This window comes from Mustela erminea, chromosome 10, assembly GCF_009829155.1.
Source record: "Mustela erminea isolate mMusErm1 chromosome 10, mMusErm1.Pri, whole genome shotgun sequence".
NCBI classification, from domain to species: Eukaryota; Metazoa; Chordata; class Mammalia; order Carnivora; family Mustelidae; genus Mustela; species Mustela erminea.
This window is the reverse complement of record NC_045623.1, coordinates 102,014,303-102,025,288: the sequence shown is the minus strand read 5'-3', so window position 1 is coordinate 102,025,288 and position 10,986 is coordinate 102,014,303. Positions and strand designations below refer to the sequence as shown.

Below are 10,986 nucleotides of genomic sequence, written 5' to 3'. Positions count from 1 at the left end.
TGGGTGACCTCATGCAAGATACTTAACCTCTGTGTGCCTCCGTTTCCTCCTCACCTGTACATGAGAATTTTATCAATAGTACCTTCCGTACACGAGGCTATCGAGGTGGATGGTAGGCGCTATCATTTGTTTATTTGAAATAAAGTCATTCTTTCCAGGTGTGGAGCTTGCCCAGGGGAGTGGGGAGAGGATGCACCCGGCTGGCTTTTTAACCAAAGGTTGCTTGACTTCCCTGCTCTCTCCAGCTTCTCGAAAGTCAGGAAGACCCGGGACCCGGCTCCCCGCCCCCGTCTGGCCCCGCCCCCGCCTGGCCCCGCCCCACCCCACCTGGCCCCGCCCTGTCTCTCCTAGCCCTGCCCCTGAGCTAGTCTCGCGCACTTTCAGAGTGCGCGAGCTCGGGCCGGGACCGGGGGCCGACGGTTGGTCCGGCGAAGCCATCTGTTACGCTACGTGGGGGGAGCCAACAGTCTAGGCTTTCTTGTTTTTTCAATTTTGGGGTTTTCTCCTCCAGATTTTTGGCCATATTATAGCGTTTAAGTCCGCCCCGTTTGCTCAGCCTCTCAGCAGGGAGCGCTGCCTCTCTGGGGAGAAGGTCATTGTGCCTCCGTGCGGCGTCCTTCCCCTCCTGACGCGGAGCCGGTGGGAGAGGACGACGGCCGGCGGGGGGAGGAGGCGGCCCTAGCGCCATTTTGTGGGAGCGAAGCGGTAGCTGGGCTGCTCCTGGATCCCTCGCTGCTTCGGTTTCCCTGTCGGGCTTCCTAGCAGCGGCCTAGCGGGTGAGTCGCGAACGCTTCTCACTGAGGACACCCGGGGCGTCTCGGCTCCGGCGCTGCGCGGCCCGAGGCGGACGCAGCGGGTTTCGCCCTCGCCCCGGGAAGGGAGCCGTGGGGCCGGGCCTGCCTCGTCCTGCCTGAGCGGCCTCGCGCGGGCGCGTCGTTAGGGCCCGGCGCGGGGTGGCAGCCGGCGCCGGAGCAGGGACAATTGGCCCGCGGTGCCGTGCAGCCCGAGGCGGAGCTTTGGCCTAGCCTCGGGCCCGAGCCGTGCCCTGGGCCTCCAGCACCCGGCCCGCCGGGGGACCCCGGCAGCCTAGGCCCTGGTTCCCCGCCTCTGTACCGCGGGCCGCGCTTAAAAACTCCTCCCTCGGCCCCCACGCACTGGCTTCTGGGAGGTGGCGGCCGCGTCGCTAAGGACCTGTCGTCGCTGTCCTTGGCTCAAGTTTGGGGAGCTCCCCCCGGAAGTCCCCCAGTGAGGAACAGGGAGGAACTTTTTTCCTGCTCTCTCCCCCTGCTCACTGCTCGCGTGCCTCCTCGACACGGCTTCTGCATCGTGTTCTCAGGGACATGTGCCCTGATCCCCCACACACGTCTCGGCGTAGGTTCTCTTCGGCCCCCCAGGACGATTGACTTCTTTCGGGTGGCGTATAGCACAGCTGTGATAAATGAATAGCTTGTTTGCTGTCATCTCTGCGTCCCCTTCCTCCCCGCCACGCCCCTTGTCACCAGCGTGCTCCGGGGGACTGACGGGTTCCCGGTGCAGCATCTGATGCGTAGCGGGCACTGGGCACGTGTCTATCGCAGGAATGAACTCACAAGGCACTGGTCCTTGCCTGGCCTCCTTTCAGTGATCACCGACTCATATAAGAACCCAAACCCTAAAGTTCTTTTAGAAGTCCTAGAACGTTGGGGCGGTAGTGTGTGTGTTCGGGTGATTTTTAAGGAAACCGTTTCTTCCACCTGAGTGTATGTCATTAAACATGTCTTTTCCCTTTAAGAAAGATAAGAAAAGATGTCCGAGTATATTCGGGTGACTGAAGATGAGAATGACGAGCCCATTGAAATACCATCAGAAGACGACGGGACAGTGCTGCTGTCCACAGTTACAGCCCAGTTTCCCGGCGCCTGTGGGCTGCGCTACAGGAATCCAGTGTCGCAGTGTATGAGAGGTGTCCGGCTGGTGGAAGGAATTCTGCATGCCCCCGATGCTGGCTGGGGGAACCTGGTGTATGTTGTCAACTATCCCAAAGGTTTGTTGCCATTTGCTTTTGCAATTCTAAACTGTGGTGTTTGTATCTCCTCTGAGTTGGTGCAGCGCCTCATGTCACGGTGAAACCTCTCCTGTAACGCCAGTATTTATTTAAACTTTACTAATAGACTAGACTGGTTTGGAGTGTCTCTAGTCTAAATTAGTGAAAATTGGAGATAGAGAATGTTTTTCTAAAGAGAAAGCTATGTATTTAATTATCTGGACAAGTATGCCAAGTTAATGCTGAATTTAAAGGAAACTAAGACTGTTTTGTGAAGATCAGTCTTTTGTCAGTAGAATCTTTCAAAGTGCCCGGATACTTAGTTCTGGTTTTTGTTCTTGCAAGCTTGTATCATTGGTTCAGTTAATCTGATTTTTCCCTCCTTAAATGATAATCAGTTGCAGGAACCCAAATCTTGAATTAGTGCACTTATAATTTGGGGTTTTGGTCTTATTCTCACTGCCACTTATCACTGGTGTTCTAAATCTTAAAAAAAAAAAAAAAAGACATTAAGTTTGTGGAGGAAACAGGTACCTTTTAGTGGTAAGAATTTGCTTTAGTTACTTTTGCTGTGTTACTTTTATTAAAACTTGATGTTGCAAAAAGTATCCTGTTTGGTTAGTATGCAAGACTTTGCCTTCCACTTTGAGAACATTTTTAACAGTATCAAGTTAGTTTTCCTTTAGTATGCTGTTACCCAAATCTGAAATGTTGTTTAGATCGAGATAGGTCCCTGTGGGTTCATCAGTCCTAACAAATGTACCGTCTTGGATGGGGCAGGAATATGATAGCGGGGGAAGTTGTGCACCTGTGGAGGTAAGAGGGGAGATGTGGGAGATCTCTGCCTTCCTCTCCACTTTGCTGTGGACTTAAAACTGCTCTAAAAAATAAAGTCTAGGGTTGCCTGGGTGGCTCAGTCTGTTGGGTGTCTGTCTTCAGCTCAAGTTGTGATCTTGGGATCCTGGGATGGAGCCCAGCATCATGCTCTCTGGTCACTGGGGAATCTGCTTCTCCCTCTCACTCACCAGTGCGCACGTGTGCACTCGCTCACTCTCAAAATAAATGAAAATGAAAAATTTGTAAAATTAAAGATAGTCTGTTTCTTAAAATTCATTCAGTTCTTCCACTTCCCTTCTGAATACTGTTTTTTTAAAAATAACCCAAGACTTTTCTATTATGAAATCAACATGACTTCATGGTTGAACGTTTAGAAAAGAAAGAAAAAGAAAATTGAAGTCACTCTTGAATATACAGCTGGAGATAAAAGTTGGATTGTTTTTTGGTATACAACTTTTTAAAGTTACAGGCATTAAATTAAGCAACTCCATTTAATAGGCACAAAGTGTAGCGTGCCTTTTTAGCCTGTTTTTTTCCCCCTTACTATGTTTTTAGAGTCAGAGTGAAGTAGGATTATTTTTGTTTCGCTGTGCCTTTTGAGTGGGGAGAACAAACCATCATAATCTTCAGATCACTTGAAACCAGAGGTGGGAGTTCGTGCCTTCGCACCAGCAGAGCCCCTCAGCCGCTCCCCTACTCCCTCCGTCTGTCTGTGAGAGCTGACCTCACTCTGCGAAAAGTTTTCAATATCTTATTCTTAGAATCTTTTTGCTTATTGTTGTTAGGTGTAGGAGCTGATGTGTTTTAAGACATGTTAAGTGAGGAGTTCTGAAAGGTTTCTGCTCATTTTGTTTAGATAACAAAAGAAAAATGGATGAGACAGATGCTTCATCAGCAGTGAAAGTGAAAAGAGCTGTCCAGAAAACGTCTGATTTAATAGTGTTGGGTCTTCCATGGAAAACGACTGAACAGGATCTAAAAGAATATTTTAGTACCTTTGGAGAAGTTCTCATGGTTCAGGTAAACTTTGATTTCATAGAACGATTTTTCTCTCCCCATGAATGAACATCCAGAATTCCTGTAGTTTGGTGACACTGCTGGCCCTTCATGCCCAGCAGACAGTATTTTTGTGTTTATTACATGCATACATAAGGAAGGCCGAAAAGAAATATGGGTTGGGGTGCCTGGCGGGCTCAGTGGGTAGAGTACGCAACTCTTGATCTCAGGGTTGTGAGTTCAAGCCCCATGTTGGGCCTAGAGCATACTTAAACAAAAACCAAACTTGGGTTTTACTATTTCCCATTAGGCATATAGCCTATATTTTTGCCTTTGATGTTATAAAATCCAGCTGCATAAAGGTTTAAGGGCCTGTTTTTCTTTTTTTAAGATTTTATTTTTTTGAGACAGAGCAAGCGCAAGAGGGGGGGTAGCAGCAAGGGGAGAGGGAGAAGCAGACTCCCCACTGAGCAGGGAGCCCAGTGCAGGGCTTGATCCCACAACCCTGAAATTATAACCTGGGCTGAAGACAGGTGCTTAACTGACTGAGCCACCCAGGTGTCCATAGTCTATTTCTTTGTAACTTACATTGCTGGGAGATCAAAAAGCACTTATTTTTAAAGGTGGGGGGACTTGGCTGGTTCATTTGGGGGTGCATGTGACTCTTGACCTCAAGGTTGTGAGATGGAACCCCACATTTTAGAGAGATTACTAAAATAAACTCTAAAAAGAAAATTATTTTTTTCTGCTTTTCCCACTTAGGATTTGTAAATATTAGATCTAATATATCTTTGCATTCTAAAACATTCTGTTTTGTGACATGATTATTTTTTTTTTAAGATTTTATTTATTTATTTGACAGACAGAGATCACAAGTAGGTGGAGAGGCAGGTAGAGAGAGAGGAGGAAGCCGCTCCCTGCTGAGCAGAGAGCCCGATGTGGGGCTCCATCCCAGGACCCTGGGATCATGACCTGAGCCAAAGGCAGAGGCTTTAACCCACTGAGCCACCCAGGTGCCCCCATGTTTAACGATTAACATGGTCTAGATCAATGAATAGATCAAGAATAACTTGGTGTAAGTTTTACTTTGTTTTATTTATTTATTATTATTATTTTTTAAGATTTTTATTTAGTCATTTGATAGGGAACACAAGGAGGGGGAATGGGAGAGAGAGAAACAGGCCTCCTGCTGAGTAGGGAGGCCAACCTGGGGCTCAGTTCTATCATGACCTGAGCTGAAGGCAGACACTTGAACGACTTGGTTTAAATTTTGATTGGGCAACTCCAGTCAAACTGAATGCATTCAAATTACCAAGGACCTGATTTTGGGGTGTGGGGGGGTGTCTAGTAAATTTCATTGGTTTTTGTTTTTGTTTTTGTTTTTTTTCTCCCTAGGTCAAGAAGGATATTAAAACTGGTCATTCAAAGGGGTTTGGCTTTGTTCGTTTTACGGAATATGAAACCCAGGTTAAAGTAATGTCACAGCGGCATATGATAGATGGACGGTGGTGTGACTGTAAACTTCCTAATTCTAAGGTACTTTGCTCTTTTTTCCTGTGCTTTGGGACTTTTTGCTGACAAACTCCCTTAGAAGACATTGTAAAATGACACTTAAAATGCACTTGGAAAAGGTGGTGGCTGGTGGATTCCTGGAACCTTTTGCCTTGTTAAAGCCTTAGTACCTGCATGTGTGCTGAATATTTTGTTTGTTTGAAATCTTTAGTTTATTACCCCTCTAAACTAAAAGTTTTTTTGTTTTATTCTTGTTATTTTTAGTGCGTGAACAGTTTCTTACGTAGATACACAGTAAAATGCAAGGGCGGTCAGAATACATGAATCTTATCACAAGGGCCTGACTAGGTTTCAGGCAAGCAGGACTGACTTGGAGAGTTAGCGTCTTTGCCAGGGCATTTCTGTCATTGGCTTTCCTTAATCCAAATAGCTAGTCGTGAACTTTAAACTTTAAAATGTGGGGGCCACTGGCAGGCTCAGTTGGTAGAGTGTGTGTGACTCTTGATCTCAAGAGTTGTGAATTCAAGCCCCGTGCTGGGTGCAGAGAAAACTTAAAAATTTGGTTTTTTAAAAAAATAAAATGTTTTTCCTCACCGAAGTTTTCCAAAGACGTGCTGGCGCAGAAAACTAAGAATGTACCTACTTCGTAATGACTAAGAGAAAAGGCAGGTAACTTTTGTTCGATCCTCTTTTCTTGGCTCGTAGAATATTTCTCATAGTTTTCTTTTCTTTTGACTTGCCCAGCAAAGCCCGGACGAGCCTCTGAGAAGCAGGAAGGTGTTCGTCGGGCGCTGCACGGAGGACATGACCGCCGACGAACTGCGCCAGTTCTTCTGCCAGTACGGGGAAGTGGTAGACGTCTTCATTCCCAAACCGTTCAGGGCCTTTGCCTTTGTTACATTTGCAGACGATCAGGTATTTTTCTCTTTAATAATTTTGTCCCAGCTCTGTTAGGTAATTGTCTTGAACTTCTCCCACGCCGCTAGTTGCCGTCCTTAGCTGAGCTATGGGATAGGTGGGTCTAGATGGTCATGATAAACCCTTGCGATACGTTTTCAGTGTGAGGCAGTTAACTCAGAGAACTCTGTTTCTTGAGAATAAGCTGACAGATCCCTGCTGCCTTCCAGGAGCTAAAGGCGGTTTTATGGCTTTGAAAGAAATGAGCGGTCGTTGCTTATTTGTCCTCCAGCTTAGACAATGGCTTGAAATCTGAGTGTTATTGCTACCTTGACGCGTGAGACAGTGGTTTAATCTCCCTTATCTACGCCCCTTATTTCTTACAGGTTGCCCAGTCTCTTTGTGGAGAGGACTTGATCATTAAAGGAATCAGCGTCCACATATCCAATGCTGAACCTAAGCACAATAGCAATAGACAGTTAGAAAGAAGTGGAAGATTCGGTGGTAATCCAGGTGGCTTTGGGAATCAGGGTGGGTTTGGTAACAGTAGAGGGGGTGGGGCTGGCCTGGGGAACAATCAAGGAAGTAATATGGGCGGAGGGATGAACTTTGGTGCTTTCAGCATTAATCCAGCGATGATGGCCGCGGCCCAGGCCGCGCTGCAGAGCAGCTGGGGCATGATGGGAATGCTGGCCAGTCAGCAGAACCAGTCGGGCCCATCAGGTAACAACCAAAGCCAAGGCAACATGCAGCGGGAGCCAAATCAGGCCTTTGGTTCTGGAAATAACTCCTATAGCGGTTCTAATTCAGGTGCAGCCATTGGTTGGGGATCCGCATCGAATGCAGGGTCAGGCAGCGGCTTTAATGGAGGCTTTGGCTCAAGCATGGATTCTAAGTCTTCTGGCTGGGGGATGTAGAGAGTGGGCGTGGTAGAGACTGGTGGGAATTCAAATTTTTCTAAACACATGGTAAGTATATTGTAAGATACATATGTACTAAGAATTTTCAAAATTGGTTTGTTCAGTGTGGAGTATATTCAGCAGTATTTTTGACATTTTTCTTTAGAAAAAGAGGAAAAGCTAAAGGAATTTTATAAGTTTTGTTACATAAAGGGTTGAAATATTGAGTGTTTGAAAGTGAACTGCTGTTTGCCTGATGGGTAAAAACCAACACACTACAATTGATATCAAAAGGTTTCTCCTGTACTCTTTTATCCCTGGACTTGTCAAGTGAATTCTTTGCATGTTCAAATGGAAACCATTGGTTAGAACTACATTCTTTTCTCCTTGTTTTAATTTGAACCCCACCATATGGATTTTTCCCTTAGGAAGATCTCCTTCTCGGAGATGACGGTGTCACAGTGTTTGGTTCTTTCTGGTTTTGTTCTTGTTTTTTTAACGCTTGTCTCCCTTCACATGCACAAGTACAATACGAAGCCTTCATTTAATCTCTGCAGTTCATCTCATTTCAAATGTTTATGGAAGAAGCACTTCATTGAAAGTAGTGCTGTAAATGTTCTGCCATAGGAATACTTCTGTCTGCACGCTTTCTCATTCAAGAACTCGTCAGCACGCTGCACAGGCTGCGTCTTTGACGGTGGGTGTCCCATTTTTATCCGCTACTCTTTATTTCATGGAGTCGTATCAACGCTGTGAACGCAAGGCTGTGATATGGATCCAGAAGGCTGTTTGAACTTTGAAACCTTGTGTGGGATTGATGGTGGTGCCGAGGCATGAAAGGCTAGTATGAGCGAGGCCAGGAGAGAGCGCGTGCAGAGACTTGGTGGTGCATAATGGATATTTTTTAACTTGGCGAGATGTGTCTCTCAATCCTGTGGCTTTGGTGAGAGAGTGTGCAGAGAGCAATGATAGCAAATAATGTACGAATGTTTTTTGCATTCAAAGGACATCCACATCTGTTGGAAGACTAAGTGAGTTTTGTTCCTAGATAACCCACGTTAGCTGAATGTGTTAAGTGAAACGATGACTTGTACTCCCCCCACCCCTTTGTCAACTGCTGTGAATGCTGTATGGTGTGTGTTCTCTTCTGTTACTGATCTGTAAGTGTGGTCACGTGAACTGAAGCTGGTGGGGTGAGAACATGGACGAGCTTGTGGTGTGCTTTGCAGGAGTACTTGGAAGCAGAGTTCACCAGTGAGCTCGGGGTGTCGCAAAGAAGGGTGGAAGTTCTCATGTCTGTTAGCTACCCATAAGAATGCTGTTTGATGCAGTTCTGTGTCCTGTGCTTGGATGCTTTTTATAAGAGTTGTCAATGTTGGAAATTCTTAAATAAAACTGATTTAAATAATATGTGTCTTTGTTTTGCAGCCCTGAATGCAAAGAATTCATAGCAGTTAATTCCCCTTTTTTGACCCTTTTGAGATGGAACTTTCATAAAGTTTCTTGGCAGTAGTTTATTTTGCTTCAAATAAACTTATTTGAAAAGTTGTCTCAAGTCAGATGGATTCCTCACCTGTCATGCATTGACACCTGATACCCAGACTTAATTGCTATTTGTTCTTGCATTGTCCAAAGTGAAAGTTTTTTGTTTTTTTGTTTTTTTGTTTTTTCTTTTTAAATCTAGTTTTTAATAAGTCTGGGTGACCGCACCTAAAATGGTAAGCAGCGCCCTCCGGCTTTTTACTAGTGCCTCTGTGCGTTTGGGTGATGTTCTATTTACATGGCCTGTATAAATCTCCATTGGGACTCTTGCCTTCTAAAAATATTCTTATTTGGGGGAGTGGGAAGAACTCTGTTAATTATTTTCAAATGCTTTGTAGCAAAGCATAGCAGTCGAAAAGAAGGGCATATCAGCACCTTCCTAGCTTGGGATTTGAAAAGTGGAATTAATTGCAGTAGGGATAAAGTAGAAGAAACCACAAATTATCTTGTGCCTGAAATCCATTACAGAGCCTGATAGCTTTAAGAACTAGCAGGGTGGGGTGTCTGTCTGGAAGTGTTAAGTGAAATGGGCTTTGTCCCCCACAAGTGGGGGACTAGAGTAACGTTGAATAAAATCGTTTACAAACTCAGATTAGACTCTCACGATGCATTGTGAAGTATGTCAAAGCAATAATTACTGATTCTCTGTTGTACTTTTTATGTAACTGCCGTGAGAGTCGAGCTTGTTTTCTGATGGAAGGATGTGAACGGGTTTGTGTCGGTTCTACCTGATGCCCTTCCCTGGTAGATGATGATAGATAGGTTTGTCATTTTGCACGTTGCGTGTTTGAAACTGTTAGAAATGAAGTCGTCCTTTAGACTTGTGATCGCCACGTTGTTTCGTTATTCAGTTTCCTCTGTAAAAGGATCTTGCGTTGTTTGAATTTTTTTTTTTCTGCATCTAAATTGCATGATTTCCAAACCCTGTACCATCTGAATTTTGCATTTTAGCACTTGCACTATTACTCAGCAGCAGTAACATGGTAACACTTAAAATGGTATTCGGGGACCTCCAAAGACTAAACTGACAAGCCTCCAAGGAGCCCAGGGGTAAGTTCACTTGTCAATGGCATGGTTTTAATCCCTTATTTACACTTGTTGTAAATCTAGTTACCAGTCTTAGAAGGCTTTCAATGTGGAGCAGCCTTCTGTTAACATGTTTGTGGTACCAGTAGCTGTGGGTATTTAATTCTACCCTAGAAAAAAGAGAAAAAAAGAAAATGAAGTCTAGAAGTAAACTATTTGGCAAAGATTTGTTTTTAAAAGTCTATTTGGTCATCTCAATGCATTCATTCTCAAAACTTTTTGAACCAGTTGAATAAAAAATTTGTTGTCACCACAGTTTAGTGTCTGGAGTCTTACTGGAAAAATACAGTTTCTTTTTTATATGTGACAAAGGCGATGGAAAGTTACCGTTCAAAAGTGAGTCTCAAGAAGTTCCCCCCCTTTAATGAGCACAAGAGAAATTGGGCCAAAAGTCAACAGTGAATTTTTACATGAGTGGTAGTTATTTGGCTAGAATGAAACCCTTTGTTAAATGTTAACCTATTAGAACTTCTTAAGGAGGAACAGCCAGTGAAAATGGCATTAGATCTTTAAGGTTAAATCGGCTTAAATTGTGTCCTTTGGAAAAAGAAGATGTACATGATAATTAGAATAATTTGTTGTTGAGTACTAGGTGAGTAGCTCTTAATTGTGTATGAGTTCTATACTTAGCTATTGTATGGTATGTGATCTGTTGTTTGTTAAGCATGCCCAAGTATTTCCATGTTCATTGTAAGAAGGAAAAAACCAGCTATAGATTTATCTGTTAAACCAACACTTGATTCTGACGTATTTCTTCTTAAGGAAATGCCACATTTGATTCAGCTGTTTTCTATATGTGAATATTATATTCAGGATATTTCCAAGTGCCAGAACATCCTCACAGCTAAATTAAATTCTTAACATTGGAATTACTAGGTCAAAGACTATATGCATGCTGTCAGGGCTTTTCAAATATTTCCAAATTGTCCTTTAGAAAATGTATATTGTCTTCAACAGTGTGAAATAGTGCTATTCCATGTTCCTTTTTGTCTGCCAATTTGAATAAGTGAAAAATTCTATCTCACCATTTGTGCTATTGGTTTTTAAACATGGGAGTCAGCACCTAAGCCAAAGTATCCATGTGTCCAGTTTATTTACAAAAAAAAAAATCATGATTCAAGGCTATCCGTGAGCCAGCTTTGCTATAATATATAAAGTTCTGTTAGAAATCAATAAGAACAAGCCCCCAAACGG

At 44.2% G+C, this 10,986-nt stretch overlaps 1 protein-coding gene across 3 annotated transcripts; it reads left to right on the top strand.

Moving 5' to 3' along the window:
* Positions 1-419: 419 nt before the first annotated feature.
* On the top strand, positions 420-10,901 carry TARDBP (TAR DNA binding protein). Of its 3 annotated transcripts, XR_004289913.1 has the most exons (7): positions 422-776; positions 1,772-2,023; positions 3,717-3,880; positions 5,252-5,392; positions 6,113-6,283; positions 6,652-7,861; positions 8,593-10,901. XR_004289913.1 is itself a non-coding variant. In XM_032361710.1 (6 exons), the coding sequence occupies exons 2-6, from the start codon at positions 1,786-1,788 to the stop codon at positions 7,180-7,182; spliced, it is 1,245 nt and encodes a 414-aa protein (XP_032217601.1). In that variant the 5' UTR covers positions 420-776; positions 1,776-1,785; the 3' UTR covers positions 7,183-10,047. The 3 variants fall into 3 exon arrangements, 2 of the variants coding, with proteins under 2 accessions (XP_032217601.1, XP_032217600.1); XM_032361710.1 differs by having other exon boundaries at positions 420-776; positions 1,776-2,023; positions 6,652-10,047; XM_032361709.1 differs by having other exon boundaries at positions 6,652-10,047.
* Positions 10,902-10,986: the final 85 nt, after the last annotated feature.

What these genes read in the sequence shown, in the direction of transcription:
- TARDBP (XM_032361710.1), top strand. Translation starts at nt 1,786, where the DNA reads ATGTCCGAGTATATTCGGGTGACTGAAGATGAGAATGACGAGCCCATT. An exon ending in TGTTGTCAACTATCCCAAAG is followed by an intron (nt 2,024 to 3,716) that starts GTTTGTTGCCAT and finishes CATTTTGTTTAG; the next exon opens with ATAACAAAAGAAAAATGGAT. An exon ending in TTACATTTGCAGACGATCAG is followed by an intron (nt 6,284 to 6,651) that starts GTATTTTTCTCT and finishes TATTTCTTACAG; the next exon opens with GTTGCCCAGTCTCTTTGTGG.